Source organism: Anabrus simplex, chromosome 11 (assembly GCF_040414725.1).
Source record: "Anabrus simplex isolate iqAnaSimp1 chromosome 11, ASM4041472v1, whole genome shotgun sequence".
NCBI lineage: Eukaryota > Metazoa > Arthropoda > Insecta > Orthoptera > Tettigoniidae > Anabrus > Anabrus simplex.
This window is the reverse complement of record NC_090275.1, coordinates 130,367,435-130,386,581: the sequence shown is the minus strand read 5'-3', so window position 1 is coordinate 130,386,581 and position 19,147 is coordinate 130,367,435. Positions and strand designations below refer to the sequence as shown.

The 19,147-nt window shown below is 38.8% G+C and overlaps 1 protein-coding gene across 5 annotated transcripts in view; it reads left to right on the top strand.

Annotated features, from left to right (window-relative positions):
• Window positions 1-19,147, top strand: part of LOC136883355 (uncharacterized) — a 647,239-nt gene that overhangs the window by 290,111 nt on the left and 337,981 nt on the right. For all 5 annotated transcript variants that reach the window (XR_010861242.2, XM_068229694.1, XM_067155608.2 and 2 more), the window contains one exon: window positions 1,072-1,295. Coding sequence is in view for 4 of the 5 variants with exons in the window: in XM_068229694.1 (XP_068085795.1) it covers window positions 1,072-1,295 (224 nt within the window). In the remaining variant the exon portion in view is untranslated. The remainder of the gene's footprint in view (window positions 1-1,071; window positions 1,296-19,147) is intronic.

Genomic DNA, 19,147 nt, shown 5'->3' with positions numbered 1-19,147 from the left:
TTTCTGCTGGGTATAGAATGTTAAAATAGCAGTACTTGTTGTACTCTTGTTGTTGTTGGGTAATTATGCCAACAATGCAAGCAATTGTTTCCTTCGTCACCAAAATATCGGCAAACACAATATTATATAATATTGAATGCGGGGTCTGATAACGATGTGCACCTACCTGAAGCAAACTCAGGAATTTTAGATTACATGCTTCACTTATGCGTAATAGTGGTTGCATATGCAGCAAGGAGCGTCTTGCCCCATCTCGAATTCGAATAATGCACGCCTCTAATATCCAGGTAGCTGTAACTACAGTAGCCGTCAGTTTCCGTACTTAGCCTATTCATTCGTGTACTTACCGCTGTATACAATGCCGGAATGCGTATCCTTCATAATTATGTAATACTGCATCAAAATAGACCTCGGTAGAAATGAACGCCCTAGTCGCTTTTTGACACGTATTTACGGAATGGAGAAGCCCCGTGGTTGGCTTTTTGTGCACTCGGCACAAACAACCTTCAGCTCCGACTACCCGTAGACCTTCGACACGCTACTCGTTGCACAATGCAGGGACAACGCTCTCGAGATGTCTCGAAATTTCTCGCGACAAAAAGTGCCTGCGCTAGTCTCCAGAAGTAGTCTCAGACCACCTATCGCTACCGGAGTGGACCTCGAACCAGGTACATATTGTCGCCTGATCGGGAACTGAATCCAGGAGCTGAGGGTGAGCGGCAGGCACTCTACCTCTAGACCGAGAGGTCTTGCTGACCTCGTAATAAGCCAATAGATACAAACAGCTGCAGCCAGTGAGGTCAAACCCCGCTGTTGCTGGTTTTCCATGGTTTCCTATTTTCACACCAGGCTGTACCTTCATTAAGGCCTTCCCACTCCTACGCCTTTCCTCTCTGTGTCAGTGCGACATAAAGCAAGTTGTGACAACTCTCACAGGTTCTTGTGGATCGTGAAATATATTCAACTCATTAAAGATTTGTTCACAGCAATAATTTCAAATTCCTACTTTCAGAATAATGGAATCGAAGAAGCATCCTTTCAGTGATCATCGCTGTTGTTTCTGGTTCACAGGAGTATACCGCCGCCAGGTGGAGCCTAAAGTCTTCATCGACATCATGGGCGTGGAGGAGCTCAAAAGTTACTCGACCGCGCCTGCCCTGACGCTCGGAGCTCAGATGAGTCTCACCGAGGTGATGGAACTCTTCTACTCGCTGTCGGCCGAGCGCCCCGAGTTCAAGTACACCAAATCACTTGCAGACCATATCGACGTCATTGCCAATGTGCCCGTCAGAAATGTGAGTAATTGAACAAATTTGAACCAGTTGGCTCCACAGTTCGGGACATTTCTGTAATTTCCCAATTTCAAATGAAGCTAATGCTGGGACTGTAATTTAATTAAGGCTGCGGTACTAACTTCCTATTGCCCGGTTGATACAAGGAAGAGGCTCTTGTTGTTGCAGGCGCTAGAATAACACCCACGGTATCCGCTGCCTGTCATAAGAAGCAACTAAAAGGGGTCCCAGGGCTCAACTTGGGACCGTCGATTGGCTCCTTAGCTGAGTTCTAGCATTGTTTCCACTTACTTGTGGTAGGCTCCTCACTTTCATCTATCCTATCCGACCTCCCTTGGTCAACTCTTGTTATTTTCCGATCCTGACGGTATTACATATGGAGGCATAGCAAGTCTTTCTTTGGCTAATACCTTCATTTTTTGAAGTGTTGGATTTCTTCCATGTTTTCCCCTCTGATTAGAGTATGGTTGCCCAGTTGTACTTGCTGTTAAAATCATAATGATCACCACCAGTGCACTATAAACACAAATTATTTAGAGAACTGCCCATCATTCAGATGGTAAAGTTGTGCAGTGACAGGTGCCTAATACAACTTCTTTTTAGAGTTTTACATAGGTGATTGGGTGCAGATTGAGAACTTTGAGGTGTTTATACAAGTCAGTGTAGTGTGCAGTTTGTCACAACTTGGTCTCATCAAGTAGCACGATGGTATCATAAAGTTTGCAGGACTGACACTTCCAGCTAAAGTGTTGACTGGCTGGAGCTTACTTCATCACGCCTGTATCTGGTATTCAGAGTTGTCTCACTGCATGTGGAACTCCATCAACAGAGATCACAGTCCTGCAGTGTGTAGGTCCTAGTTGCAAGAACTTGGTCCTGAACGGTCTGTCTGCAGGTGTACTTCTCAGCGTATCAGCCAGTTTCCACTGTGATATTGTCTGGTCTATCGCGGGGACCTGAGACTGAACAGCGCTTACTAAAACACTGTTCAATGGTGAAGTGAGATCTGTGAGGTAGGTCTGCAAGTCCTCGACCCCCAACAGAATGGAGCAAAGTGAGTCTTTCTCTCGCGGTTCTTGGGTGATGCAGCTAGTTTTTGGTTAGCAATACGTTTTCTATATTCTAGATGATAGAGATCAGTTTTGGTCCACTGCACAGTGTCAAAGAATAAGTTAGAAGTGGCATTATTCTTGCCTGTCACATACCACTTACTTGTTTGTCTCGAGGCCAATGTTTTCTGCACACAGATGGACTGGGTGGCACATTTGTCTGCAATGATGGCCTGAATTACAGTTACTGGACAACAGGTGATCAGTTAAATTACAATTACCTCACAGAACATGAGTTTTTCTTTCCCATGGGGATGGAGTGATACCAATGTCACTCCATAGGGAGAAGCTATTGAATTTTTAAGCCAAAATGGTCCAAAAACCAAAACAGATGTTTCTTCACTAAGCATTAGCCCATTCCTCAGGATAGAAAACATACTACGAGAAACGTAAAATTAAGCAATTTTCTCAATTGTGCCAAAAGTTGAAGGGCTAAAGGGCCCGGAAAGGTTCCAAATTCTGAGCTCTAAATCACATCCGGCCTAAAATTGCTCGTTTCTTTACTCATTTTCTTTTTGATCCAAATTCTATAAAAATTTATTTATTTACATAATTCTTTCTGTAACGTGTCCTTGGCTCAAGACCCTCACGCGTTTCGCACTGAATGTAGTTATAAGTGAAACAATACAGAGATTCACATTAGCGCTCGCAGTCAAACTGCTAATCTAATTGACTGGACAACGATGATTAAGAAAAGGATTGGAATTTTTAGGAATAAATGAAGAATACATTCTCATATTTTATTTTCCTGTAGCTCATATCCCAGGGATGTTTTCAACACTGAGCTCCTAGAACTGCGGAGTTTTGTGTGCAGCCATTTTAAAATGTTCTACTGACCTATTTAAAAAACCCTTCAAATAATAATGTTATTTGCTCTACATCCCACTGTTTACATTTACAGTTTATGAAGATGCGGAGGAGTCAGAATTTTGTCCCACAGGAGTTCCTTTACATGGATACCGATATGAGGCTGACGCATTTGAGCACCTTCAAATACCCATAATCTGAAGCTGGGGTGAGAAGGCCAGTGCCTCGACCGTCTCAGCCACTCCCTTTGAAAGGCCACCTGCACCTTCAGAATTTCATATTGCACCCTTCTTACCTGGCTACTCAGCCGGAGAATGAGAGTCTCAGTTGTAGACCGTTCGTTTTCTGGCTTTGAAAAAATTTTTAGGGCAGGAATAGAAATAAGGCTAGCGAAAATAAAATCAACACTATTAAATATTAGTTTTAAACATTTATTACAAATCAGCACTCTTAAACAACAATTTAAATCGGAGGAAATCTTGGAATTTAAACATCTACTCTGCCAGTTCGTTCGGTACAGACGAGGATTAGCCTACATCTGACATAATAAACGGGTTTTTATGAGAAGACCTCTCTCTCTAATATTAACATGATTATTTACAAATTAAAATTTTTAATATATATTTTCTGATCCATTTATCATCATCGATTAAATTATATACCTTCCTGTTTAACGTGTTAAATTATCGTTACTCCAAGTAGATTGAAAATGAAAACAAATAAAAATTTCTGTCGAGATATTATTTATTTATTTATTTATTTATTTATTTATTTATTTATTTATTTATTTATTTATTTATTTATTTATTTATTTATTTATTTATTTATTTATTATAGAATGTCCCAGTGATCTAGTGGCTCAAGGAGGGACTGCCCTTTACAATCACAGCTTGGCAGCTTTAAGTTTCAGTTAACAGATAACGCATAGGCCTACATATATAACAAAGAATATTTACAATGATTGATTTACATCATAATATCATTATTTTACATGGAAAAAGAAGATATTAAAGATATACTAAGCTTAGGTGGGAAAATAGGTACACAGTGATTATCGATTTATTCTCCAACATATTGTTAAAGCAAGTACATGCTTACTTCTTTCTTAAATCTGTACAACTTATTGATTTGTTTCAATTTTGGAGGTAGATTGTTAAAGGGTGTGCTTGCTGAATAATAAATACTTTTAACACCATATGTGGTAGTTTTAGTGGAATCTTTGTACAACTGGTTTGCTGATCTTGTGTTATGGGTGTGAATGTCTTTGCTGTATCGTAGTTCTGTATTAACAGAAATCATATTATTTTAATACCTGAACATAAATCTTGAGAGTATTTAATCTGGCATTGTACTGGTAATATGTTTGTTTCCTGAAAAACTTCCACAGATGGTTTTAGTAAATCAAATCCATACATATTTTTAAAGCTCTCTTTTGGAGTACTTCTAGTCCCTTTATAGCTTCCTGTGTACAATTTCCCCATATTATATTCATGTACATAAGGTGTGAATGTATGAGAGAGGTATATATGTTTCTTAAGTGTTGGTTGTTTATTCCATAGTCTTTCAATCTTTTTAGTACTCCAATTACACTAATATTTTTTTACATTGAAGATATGCTCATTCCAACTTAAGTTATTGTCTAAAGCCAGGCCTAAATATGAAAACTGCTTTACTCTTTCAATAGGCTCATTGCCAATTTTTACTACATTACAGGTATTGATAATTTGTGTTGGTTTATGAAATATCATGTATTTTGTTTTTGAGGTGCTTATAACTAGGTTATTTTTGTTCAGCCATGATATTAGTATGTCCAGATCTTTTTGCATATACTCCATAATCGTTTGTTCACAACTGCTGTCATAAAATATAAATATATCATCTGCAAACAGGAATATCTTACCAGTAAACTCAAGATAACCTATATCATTAATAAATATTAAAAACAGTAATAGTCCCAGCACTGACCCTTGTGGGACACCATGTTTAACATAGTAGATGGGCCCTTTAGTTTCATTGATATTAACATATTGCTTCCTATCAGTTAAGTAATTTTTAAACCACTCAAAGGCTATTCCTCTAATTCCTGCACTTGCTAGTTTATTAAGTAGTAGGGTATGGTTAACAGTGTCAAATGCCTTTGCAAGATCTATGAAAAGTCCAGCTGCTATTTTATTACTATCTAATGCATTCTGTATAAGGGGAACTATCTCAAAAGCTACTGAAAGTGTACTATGTTTGGGTAGGAAGCCATACTGAAATTTGAAGAAGAAATGTGCTTTATTAGGAAATTCAAGACTTGTTTTTTATTACTATTTCAAGTACTTTTGCTAGTGAAGATACTATACATAGTGGTCTGTAATTACTGGGGTCAGATTGTGTTCCTTTCTTAAGAACTGGTACCACTCTTCCAATTTTACATTTATCTGGTATTACTCCTGTTTGCAATGACAAATTATTTATCTCGGTGAGCAAGGGGGCCAAATGATTTACACACCTCTTTAGGAGTATGTTATTTATTCCGTCATCTGTGTAATTATTCTTGTTGGCTAGAGCTTCTATGATTTGTGTAACTTCCTTAACATCTCTTGGCCTAAAGTACACAGAGTTGCAGATCGTATAATTTGATAGCAAAGGTGGGTTACATGGACCAAGATCTTTAACCAAGTTTTCAACTACATTAACGAAAAATGTGTTAAAAGCTTTACGAATATCTTGACTAGAAGTATATTGAATATTTTCATACACAACTTCTATAACTTTTGGTTTACTATTAGTTCTACCAAGTATCTGGTTTACTGCCTTCCACATTTCTTTATTAGTATCCCCTTTTCTAATTACATGATTATAATACGACCTTTTTAGCAATCTTTTCATTTTAATTACGTCCTTGCAACATATTGTGTACTCTTCGATTGTTTCAGTTGAAGGGTTTTTAGCTTTAGTTTTTGCATATAGGATATTTTTTCTTTTTAAAACTTCTAGGAATTTTTGTGTTACCCATGGCTTATGTGTATCTTTTCGTGGTGGTTTTTGCCCAATATTTGAAGTAGCTACTCTAAGTCCCTCACTAATAAAAGCACAGAGCTGGTCGTAGGCTTCATTCACGTCAGTAGATAAATTTGTACGTGTATTTTTTTGTGAAAAAATCATTTAGCGTCGTGTAATTTATTTTCATGTGTGTTTGTATATTTGCGTCACTAATGAATGGAAGGGAGCTCTCTTTAATTTGTGTCGTTACTTCTAGAATTAGAATATTATGATCACTAAGGTCACTTATTACATTATATACACGGTAATCTGCAGTGGCAAAGTTTGAGTGTATATGATCAATTAAAGTTGAGGATGTGGGTGTTATTCTTGTTGGAAGCCTTGTACTGCAGGGGTAAAAATTGTAACAATTCTATAAGGATACATAGTTCCTATAAATATTGCTATCTTTTAGAAAATCTACGTTATCGTCTCCTATCAGCAATCAGTTTGATTTTCGGGTATTGCACAAAACAAGTTCAAGGTCTATCATAAAGTTAGTAATATTACTCTCCTTTGGGTTGTAATAAGAAATTACGTTATATCTCCGGTTTTTGCTAAATACTTCTATTTGGAGAATACTGTGATAACTGTTAATGATCTTAGTGACTTTAGTTGTCCATTTTCTTGATACATACACTGACAGTCCCCCTCCAGTACCCTCTCTAGCTAGATGGCAAGGTTCAAAGCCAGGTATGTTATAATAGGATGTTTCTTCATCTGATAGCCAATTTTCTGTTATAACTATAATGTCAAGTTCTGTAACCTCATCAATAATAAGCATAAGATCCTCAAACTTGTTCCTAACACTTCGTGCATTGATACAGATACATTTAAATTTAGAATTTAGAGCTTGATTCTTAGTTTGTAATTTATAGTTTTCTATAGTATCACATTGGATCTCAACAGAACTTATTATTTCCTTACTGCTATAAATGTCCTGTACCATTTAAAATCAGTATAACTGCGTGTGAGTATAGTACCTGCAGTGTTTACTGTCCGAGTTTATTCTCGAGGTGTGTGATCTTTTCTTCGTTGCTGATAAGCCTGCTTGGTGTATCCCTAGCTTCACGGATGTAGATCTTGCAGTCCCTTGTCCATGTGGCAAATATTTTGCCATTCTGCTTCAGTAGCCCGCACCTTCTCGCAATGTTCTCATTCCTGGGCGAAGGATTGTCATTAATGAATACTTTACGTGAAGGGCAGTTCAGTCCAATATCCTGGGTGTTCAGCACTCTTTTCTGTATTCTTGCACTCAGTATTTCGTCTTTCTTCCAATTTTACATTTATCTGGTATTACTCCTGTTTGCAATGACAAATTATTTATCTCGGTGAGCAAGGGGGCCAAATGATTTACACACCTCTTTAGGAGTATGTTATTTATTCCGTCATCTGTGTAATTATTCTTGTTGGCTAGAGCTTCTATGATTTGTGTAACTTCCTTAACATCTCTTGGCCTAAAGTACACAGAGTTGCAGATCGTATAATTTGATAGCAAAGGTGGGTTACATGGACCAAGATTTTAACCAAGTTTTCACCACAATTCTTCCAACGTCCCCACCTCTTGACAGCAGACGATGAGCGACGTCAATCTCCTGAATATGCAAGTCAACCCCCAATGCCCTGGCTGTTTGTTTTACCAAGTCATACACATTCCACTGATTAACAAATTGTTCCTACTGTTTAACGCCTGTTTGGTATCATTGCTTACACTCGCCAGGGATTTTTCTAATTCAGATGTTCTTTTATTCAGTTCACCAGTGAGAGTTTTGAACTTCTCAAACTGGTCATTTATAAATTCTGTCGCTTCCTTAATAGCACTGAGTTCAACCATGAATAAAGTTTTCAGTTCTGTAACAGATAATTGTATCTTCTCGGTCACCTCCTTAACTACGTCACATTCGCGGGTGACAATCGTCCACACCTTTCCCGGATCACTTCTTACCGCCTCGTAAGCCTTCTTTGACATTCGCGTGCATTCCTTATGAAAATTACGTCCACAATCCCCTTCACAATTAACGAATTCCTCACAATGTCTCACTTTTTACCGCACGGAGCACAAACATTAGCAGCCGCTGTCTCCCTCACATTTCATTTTACAAAATGAAACTTTTCCCATAATTGTCACTTCAAAAATATCCATAATAATTACTCAAACTAACATAATATCCTTCTTCAGTATTACACGCATTGAAAATTCTAGTATTGTAGGCTTTAAATAAATTGTTTGTGACTCCTCTCCACGAACATAACACTTGCTTATTCATTTTTATCTAAGACATTAAACCCTACTCTATCTAATTTTGGAATAAAATCCACTAAAGATTTACTTCTCAACAAACACAAACAACGATCACGTGATCGAGTCAAATTGTAATCACAAAAATATCTCAATCCACAGAAATAATAACTAATCACACACACAGCATTCACACTGGGTTATACGGTAAGAGTTTACAATGTTTACAGCGATTTCTAGTCCATGAGTATTACATTTTAATTTTAATCTACGAGGACGGTTTGAAAAGTTCTCGGAATCACCGCTAGATGTCAGTGCTAGAGCAACGAGGTTCCCGTGCAATAATCACACATCCTTTGTGAGTGAACACATGGCACGTCAGTACTCTAGCTGCAGGAGTGTGGTAGTGACGACTCTTTGTTGTTGTTCCCGCGTAGTGATTTGTGACAATGGAAAAAACTGAGATTCGAGCAGTGATTAAATACTTTGTAAAGAAAGGTATGAAAACAAAGGAAATTCATGCCAACTTTCAGAACACACTGGGGGACTCTGCTCCTTCATTTTCAACTGTTGCCAAGTGGACCAGCGAGTTTAAATTTGGTCGGGAGAGCTTGGATGATGATCCGCGTAGTGGACGGCCAAAAAGTGTTACGACCCGAGAATTTATCGCAAAAGTGCATAAAATGGTCATGGAGGATCGTCGACTGAAAGTGCGGGAGATTGCCGAGGCTGTAGGGATGTCTTCTGAACGGTTATATAATATTTTAACTGAAGAATTGGGTATGAAAAAATTATCCGCAAGATGGGTGCCGCGGCTCTTGACATTGGACAATAAGCGCACCAGATTGGAAATGTCCACCGGCGAGTTGGCCGTGTGCGTAGAGGCGCGCGGCTGTGAGCTTGCATCCGGGAGATAGTAGGTTCGAATCCCACTATCGGCAGCCCTGAAAATGGTTTTCCGTGGTTTTCCATTTTCACACCAGGCAAATGCTGGGGCTGTAACGTAATTAAGACCACGGCCGCTTCCTTCCAACTCCTAAGCCTTTCCTATCGCATCGTCGCCATAAGACCTAACTGTGTCGGTGTGACGTAAAGCCCCTAGCAAAAAAACTGGAAATGTCCGAACAAAGTCTGGCCCGTTTTCAGTGCAACCAAGAAGATTTTTTGGGCCGGTTCGTGACTACAGATGAAACTTGGGTCCACTACTATACCTTAGAGACAAAACAGCAGTCAAAGCAGTGGAAACATGCTGATTCACCACCACCAAAGAAAGCAAAGGCAGTGCGTTCGGGCGGAAAGTTCATGGCCTCAGTTCTGGGATGCAAAAGGCATTCTGCTGATAGATTATCTTCCTACTGGCCAAGCAATTACGGGGCAATACTATGCAAACTTCCTAGACCAACTACAGGAAAAGATACGCGAAACAAGGCCTGGTTTGGCAAGGAAAAGGGTCATCTTTCATCAGGACAACGCTCCGCCACACACAAGTATTGTTGCCATTGCAAAACTTCATGAACTCGGGTACGAATTGTTGCCACATCCACCTTATTCACCTGATTTGGCACCATCAGACTTTCATCTATTCCCCAAGCTGAAAATTTTCCTCGGTGGCCATAGATTTTTTACAAGGGAAGAACTGACGGCCGAATTGGAGAGGTATTTTGCAGGCCTGGAGGAATCTCATTTTCGAGATGGAATCAAGGCATTGGAACATCGCTGGACCAAATGCATTACTCTATAGGGAGACTATGTTGAAAAATAAAATAGTTCCACCGAGGTAAGATACTTAATTCTAGTAAGATACATTCCGAGAACTTTTCAAACCACCTACGTAAGTCTTAGAAAATTTTTGATGACGGTATCGGGTAAAGAAATACCATTTGCACCAACTAGGAGTGTGATGATGTCAGGATTATCACTTAAATTAAGAAGATAGAGTCAACAACGATGCTCGTGAGAATATCAGCGATAGATATCATCGGAGACAATTATCGTTACAGAAACGAACATAACGCAGGTCAAATATAAACGTACCCGTTTATGGTTCATGAGTCACGACATTACTATTAATTAAAATCAGTGGCTATCGACTAACACGTGTTCCACCTGAAGAAATTATGTGCAACCACATGAGACTCAGTAAATGGATTCACAAGTCAAACACATAATAACTGATCCATTCCCAAGTCCATAAATACAATAAATAATCCGTCAAGATTCGGCCGTCTTCCAGGCTCACATTTATCCTACTAGAGCACATATTAATATTTCACACACAAGAATAAACAATATTTACACTCATGACCCTTAATTTCTTATTTAACCCGTGATGGAATTTAATTATTATTATTATTATTATTATTATTATTATTATTATTATTATTATTATTATTATTATTATTATTAAATATGCGAGATCACAAATCCACGTAAGCTAAGGTTCGATAACTTACCAGATGACACAAATATGCCTGAAATCCACATAGAGAACAATAATAATGTATAGGGAAAATTCGACATGATAAACGTGCCGACAATCTGTCCCACATGGCTTCAAAAAATAAGTTACAAATTATTTCAAAATTAAATTATTATCGGCGAGGACAATGATTTTTAAATCATTCCTATACTATTGAATGGGACAGGTAGAATAAATGTAGAAGACACTCACACATCACTAGCTATCTAATAGGAACCAATAATCATTCTCATCCAATTAACAACTACCTTACACCATGGAAAGAAGAAAGAAAATATCAAACTACAGCAAGACTAGAAGAAAATTACGTCAAATGAATAAGGAAGCATTACCTCTACAAAGATGAACAGATAAATATTATAAAATTGTACTCAAATGATTGATGCGACTGGACATGTGGTAGGTCATCCACCACCGGTCGTCACCTCCTCCATGTCGGAGATTGCCTTACATTCTAGTACACCATTGTAGCTGCGATAGTAGGCTTCCTCTTCCTGATGTAGTGGAGCAGCACGCAGTAGTTCCTCTTCTCTCTTTACAAGTAGTAGGAGCTGCCCTGTACACACACACGATCAATTATACGTAACTTCGTCCTAAAATCTGATAAACTCGTAGATCTAGGATGGACAATGAATCTGTTCTGCCGAGTGATCGAATCCAAGAGTGTCTGCGACGTGAATGTCAGCGTAGAATTCCCAAGACAATCATCCAAGGAAGAGTCAAAATCAAGAGAAGGTTTCTTCTGGAAACACCGGTATTTAATCATCTTAAGATTGAGGTGTATTGCCGTAGTAGTCTCTGATTGGTCAGTGACTTGCATCTGATAGGCTGTTACATTTCATTAGAGTACTGTCAGGTGTGACGTGGCCTTGCTCGTTATCGATCGGACGACCTTGGCTTCTCCCAGTGGGTCACGTGAGGACAGCTGGCAGCCTGACACAAGTAATCCATAGCTCAGCCTCTCGCTTGGAAAATCCAGTTTCGAGCCAGAGCACTGCTCTCTGTAACACGGAGTTGGGAAATTGCCGCCCGTGCTAATAAAATGATAATCTTACACTCGTAGATATTACAAATAATTCTTATATGCCAAATGTGAAGGGGACAATATTTGTGCCTTCCTTGCGTACAGTTTCTGTAGTTATGTCTATAGATTCCCCGTTATGGACAGCAGATAATGTCGACCACAAATGCTTTGTGCTACGTTTTATCAAGAAAGAATATTTCAAGCTTCAAAATTCAGCTTGGGCTCAGATTTACCAATAATTCTTAATTTCTACATAAAACATGCAGGTGAATTGTCCACTTCCATATTGTAACGATTAGTACTATCAGATGCCGTCCTCATGGACCCGGCTTCAATTCCCGGTATGTGGTTAGAATGGTACATGCAGTGCCTGTGAAGAGGTAAACCCCCTCACGAGTTAAAAGGGAGTATAAAAATCCTGTAAGAAACGAAACACAGTGAGCAAGAGAATCAGTGGAGTTTGAATATATAGTCCGTAATATTATTATGAATGTACTGGCTTAAAATCTTGATGTTTAAAATAAAAATAAAGTGACGTCCACTTCAACTTAAAATACCACACTGAACATGTAGACTGAATAAAGCTGTAAAATGTGCCTAAGTGCGTCTGATTGACATTAGTTGATTATGCACCTTCTGCATATAGCTGCAGTCTTCTATTTTTATCCAAGGTTGTGCTGATGACCAATTTAATGAAGCTACATCTTTAAGGGATATACTAGTTGTTATCTGCTGAACAAGGCATGTGACAGGATGTTCCAGTGGGAGTTTGTGCATTTTATCTGTTACTGAAGTGATGCTGAGGACTTCCTAGTTCATTAGCAATTTCTTATCTAATTTTGTTCAATACGATGTGAGGAATACTGAAATGCTGGGAATGCTCTGTGTTGTCCATGTTAGCCATGTGTTTCCAGCAGTTACCACTGTGATAAGTCCTCATAAGGTATTTGGTGACAGAATTGTCCAATTCAGTTTGGGTTCACGTGCTTTTCCCTTTCTGCAAAGACACCTTCTAAGGATCTGCTTGCAGTTGTGGTGTTGCTGCATCGGTGACTCTTGTTTCTTCAGGGTTCACTACTCCCTGCAATGGCTCCAAGGCAGTAGCTCTTTTTCTTTCCATTGCCACCATTTAACTGGGTTCCTTACTGCCAGGTTACGTGCTGTGCCGAACCAAGCCTGTCTTGGTGATGCACTTCCTTTATTCCTACTTCTCCTTGACTGTCGTTGTCGCCATTAGCGATAACATTACCCGAAAGTGACGTGAAACTTATAGTTTCTCATTGAAGATGGCGCTCTAGCCATCTGTGTTGACACTCAGTCTGTCTCTCACTCTCCGAGTGTTAAGTTGGTCTGTTCGTGATATCAACAATGGAGGGATCGAAAATGATGAACAAACTGGGATTTAAAATCTGCTTCTTGATCTACGAATTCCTATTATCATGGCTTTACTTGTTTCAAGGCTCGGTTCTCTGCTGGGAGTCATTATTTTGATTGACGTAAATATTTCGAGATTCCAGATGTGCTGCTCCCAGGTATTTCATTTTATTTCATTTCACGTGCCATAGTTACAAGAATGGTTCTACGTGATTGTATTTCCGTAGTCTTTTATCACCTGCCTTTTCAGGCTCTTAGTAATTAATTTTCTGTGTGTTTTAAATTGTTCTTTCGTTGTTTGTGTGCGCACGCGCGAGAGCGGCGAGTGGTACTGTCCCCTTCAAATTTGGTCATCATGGGATTATTTACGATAGGTCGACATTAAAAGTTTTATTGTACACCAGGAGTTGTATTCATCATTTGGAAAGCTCGTAGCGCACCAAACTGGTTTTTTGTGTTCATTCAGAGGAACAAAGTATTGATCCGTCTTCGATTGAGTGCAGGGTAAATCACGTGACAAGCCAGTGTCCCCAAGTGAGGCAGGCGCATGCCGACCTGCGTTGCGAGCAGACGACAAGCTTCCAGAAACAGTCACCACCAATTACAAGAGACCCCGTGGACCAATTAACGTCTCTAGGAAAGGCACAACCCCTGAGCGAAAACTATAAAACATCATGTTCACACTAAATCAATTCCTACTCTGATCTACTCGGCTACTATGTTTTACTCTGCTGCTGACGATATTCATCGGGACCACATGGAAAATAAATTCAGCCGTGAAGACGAACATCTACTCTGCTAATTTAGTGCAGTTATTCATAATAAAGTCTTACGGAGTGTACTTCAAAATTAGTGATCCAAGTTAAGTCTATTTCTCCATGAGAGTATTAAATATTCCGACGTGTGTGCGCAAATTCTAATATCTGTTACATTAGTTACAGCTTACATTACTGGCATGTTAAAATTGAAATAATTGATAAAGAGATTCAACCTATTCAATACAAAAGAATAAGAAATGTAGTGAATTACATTCTTATTTAATAATAAGTAGAAGTGGTACCGGTTTCGACCCTAGTCCAGGTCATCATCAGCCGATTAAAACATGAAAAACAATGCATAGGAAAAGGAGATAAAAGATCAATTACACTCGGGATCAGTAGAAGAGGCGATAAAATGTAAGTCACTTAAAAGAAAACAGTGCGTAATTTTCTGAGCGGCAGTATGGCACACGTAGTGTTAGGCAAAGTCTTATAATGTTCATGAATAGTGGAGAACGGTTAAATGAGCTAGTTTTTAAACACTGTTAGGCACAAAGTCATATCATAATCGAACACAAATGAAGATCCATAATCGTGCAGGAGTTGAAGATGAGTAGATCTGTTGAAGTGACATGCCAGCTCAAGATGGATTCTTCTCCTACAAAGTGCAACGTAATTTCATCGTGGGACGTCTACTGCCGTGTCTTCATGACCTGCTAAGCATGTAAGGCATTTCTGGCTGGAGGAGGTGATTGACGGGAAAATGCCAGAATGACGGACCTCAACCTGGAATCGAACTTCAGCTAAACTTGAGTACCATTTTAACTGTCCAATATCTTTCTCATTTATGTAAAACTAGATGATCTTTCTTCTCTAGATCGTAGTTCTATTAGTTTTATAGTAGATTGAGTTACTTTCATTTTCATTTCTTGAGGTGTCATGGTAGTTGAGTTACATATGTGTGAGTGAAATTTGAAATCTATTAGACTAGCTGTTGTAGTCTGACTTTGAATGAATTTTCATACGTAGGATTTAGACATACTAAAATCACTGAGCACGCGATAAACTTCATTTGCTTACGTGTGATGTTGGAAATATCGTGGTATGAGTTATACGTACTTTTTGTGAGATAGTGTCTAATTTAGTGTCATCTAAGTTCACTTACATTTCTTTAGGATCGAGTCATCTAATTTCACAACATTCAGGAGGACTGATAGACCTAATAATCACTAAAAATAATACTAAATTTAATTAGAAGAGCGGGTTAAGAATGTAATTAAACGGTCATGGGCTATAAATTGTCTTAGATTTTCTTTTATGATATTTAATGTGCTCAATTCATGATTGCGCCTGCAATATTGGCAATCCTGCGGGATATTAGTTGAATAATTTATTATTGAATAATTTGTTGCTTGTGTCTTTGGGAGCACAATGTGAATTTAATAAAGTGGAGCACGTGTTGAATTCATTTCATTAATAGGGAGTAAGGCTCAGGAACGCCACAGTTGGTGGTGATGATTATTGAACTCTACTAGAATCTTCAAATTAATCTCTGAAATTTAGATGGATCTTCCGTTGCTATTTAAAGAGTATTTCATTTCAAGTGACATCACTAGTTCGATCACTGGCCACTAATTGACTTCAGTTCATCTTCCGGATATTATTGACGTGGCCATGCTGAAAATAATTAATTAATTTGTAATGGCAGGATTCGTTGTAAATATTGTGTACATAAAATACGTGTTACCTTGTGTGAATGTGTCTGTGTGTGTGTGTGTTGTAATTAGGAATATTTTCATGTTTTCAATTATTCAGTGTATTTTAATCTGGCCGTGCGTTCATCGCGACGGCACGGATTACTTTCAACGTTGATTTGCCACCATGACGATTTATTTAGTGTACTTTAAGGAACAATTCGCTAACGTCGAGTAAGACCAGGCTAGGATTTAATTTGCATTTGCCACAGATTTAGACGAAAGATCGTCTAGTTCATTTCCAGCAAAGGCAAACGATTTATAAATTAATCCTTGACTAACTAAGTCATTTTCAGTGCATTTATATTTAAATTTTCAAATATTTTCAAACTGATTTGAAACTTTAAATACTATGCAATTAAAATTTAAATGTCCACAAACTGCATAATTAATTTGATTTTAGGAGATAACGAGTAATAATGATAATAATTAATTGATTAATTAATTAATTCAAAAAATGTGTGTCATGATTCCAGTGAGAATTATTTAATGAAATACACCAATTTGTAAACACGACCGTGTGATGATCAAAGTAAATGTTACCCAGATAATGTTGGAAAATAATAATTAATTCATTATGATCTTGGAGTCAACTCAGATTTTCCATCAGAATTTCTACTGATGTCATTAATGGACGTTGAATACCTTAGTTAACGAAATATATCAGTATCCAACAGTAACCACGTGTTGAAATCGTATAAATTCAGGGAAAATTCAGTTTAATTTGGTTATGGAATGATGTGCGAGACAGCTGCCTGATAATTTTTTGTAAATAGTTATAGAAGGCCCAGGATATTTTCATTCAAAACATTTTTCTTTTAAAAGGCAGTAAAGGCCTAATCTTTTTGTTAATTTTTATTCCAGAAATTTAACCAAAGAGCTGGAGGATGAAGATTATTTTGATCGATTGTAAATACCTACAGGAAGATCAGACATCATGAAAGAGCATTGTATTTAATCTCAGCAAGGATATTTTGTTCTTCAATGATGCTTGTGTCAATAAATGTCAGAATGTTGTTTTTAAATTTCTTTTTTGTTTAGTCGTCACCCTTATTCCGTTAAATGCCTCTAAAAACAGAAGCCATGAATGAATGGTCCACCCTGGGATCTCTCGCTCACTAGCTGGGCTTAGCTCGAAAATAAACGGGGTAGTATCTACCCATCTGTTTGTTTGGACCTCTGTGTTTTTGGGTTTTGAGACCATGTGCTTCTGTTTCTTCGTCGTTTTGAATCATGGCTGAGCATTTGTATATTGTATGATTTGACGCTACGGGGCTTAATCCATGTTTGTCCACGTGAGGCAATTTGGATGTCCCGGGTAGCGGGTCAACGAAAGTTGTGATTGCTAAAATTATATTTGGATCAGCCTTGCCTATTTTTGCGGCGGTCCAGCATTGTATCTGTGGGGTTCGAATCAAGCTCGTGAGTCCATGATATCCTGCACGTAAATATACGTTGCATGCCTTAACACACCAGCCTGGTCTTTGTCGATTTTATATTGGATCTCTCTTCCTGTTCATACGTGTGTGTACTGTTTATAGTACTCTTTGTATCTCGTGATTTTAATTTTTCTTTCTTTTGTTTTAGTTTGGGCCATTATCTCCTCCCTTGTCGGCGATTAGTTTTTGTTTTTGTAACTGTGGCAACATCTTCTTCATTCTCCTTCTGCTCCTCTGGAAGGCTGTGCTTTATAATACCTATATAAATAGTCCGTTATTCGCCATTATAAATTTTCCAGCTAACTCCTAGAACGTTTCGCCCCCGGGTGCTAAGTTGGTAAGGAGACAAAGTCTCTTATAGTGGCTCCACAGTATGCACTAGCCATGCGTCTTGGTGGGTGTGTGAAGTACCAACTGACAAGCCCAACTTAGCACACAGGGGCGAAAAGCTGGCAAGCAGGAATGAGTTAGCATGTCCAATAACGGACCATTATTAGACTTGAGGTTCCATCAGGCTTTGCTTTGACATTGTGACGCGCTACTGTCGAGTGGACGCTCGTCTGGAGCGCGGTGTTGCTAACTGTTGATATGTGTGCGGTCCGCATTATCCCTCTCGTGGTTCCATTTCCTGATTCCTTCGATAACGTGTTACACGTCACATCGCCATGTAACGGGATCCTGCTTGATGTTCTGCAGTTATGTAAGTAATTTTTAATGCAGCTTCCTATTTTTGCTTTCGTTTTAATATTGTGTGCGTTGTTAATATACCCCATTTTTCTTTTGATCCATTCTTTCATTCATGGGGGTTGCGGGTTCTTGCCTTTCTGACATTTTGCTCCCCTTTTGTCTATGCACGGGTCCAGCTCCAAACTGATTTAATTCGTTTTAGACCATCCACGGCAATTTATGAAGAGAGGTAAGTGAGGCAGGTATATGTCGTGTATGGTAGCACTTTTACACTTTTAAAACAAAGTACAGACACTCGCCCTGTCACATTGTCATGCGGTGATTTCTACAGACCCACCACAACCTGGTTGGTCTGTCATAGCTGCCCTCCACACGTGGGGGGTTGCGTACTATACCGCATTCAGCTCTGCGCCCTCCTCCTGGAGGCAGATTATGATTATTATTATTATTATTATTATTATTATTATTATTATCATTATCCCTCCCCTGCGAACCATGTGACCTTGCCGCGGTGGGGAGGCTTGCGTGTCCCAATGAAGCAGGTAGCCGAGGCGCAGTTGCAACCATATCGGATGGGTATTTGTTGAGAGACCAGACTAACGAATGGTTCATCGAAAGGGGGGTAGCAGACTTTCGGTAGTTGCAAGGGCGGCAGTCTAGATGATTGACTGATACGGCCTTGTAATAATACGCAACATGGCTTAGCTGTGTTGATACTGCTACACGGCTGAAAGCAACGGGAAACTACAGCCGTAACTAACTCCCGAGGACATGCAGCTCTCTCTGTATGAATGATGTACTGACGATGGCTTCCTCCCGGGTAAAATATTCCGGAGGTAAACTAGACCCCCATTCATCAGGAAGATGGATACTGACATTCTGCGAGTCGGAGCGTGGAATATAAGAAGTTTGAATCATTGTGGTAGATTAGAGAATCTGAAAAGGGAGATGGATAGACTAAAGTTAGATGTAGTTGGTATAAGTGAAGTACGTTGGCAGGAAAAACAGGATTTTTGGTCAGGCGACTACCGAATTATCAACACAAAATCAAACAGAGGAAATACAGGAGTTGGTTTAATAATGAATAAGAAAATAGGGCAGCGGGTAAGCTACAACGACCAGCATAGTGAAAGAATTATTGTCGTCAAGATAGACACC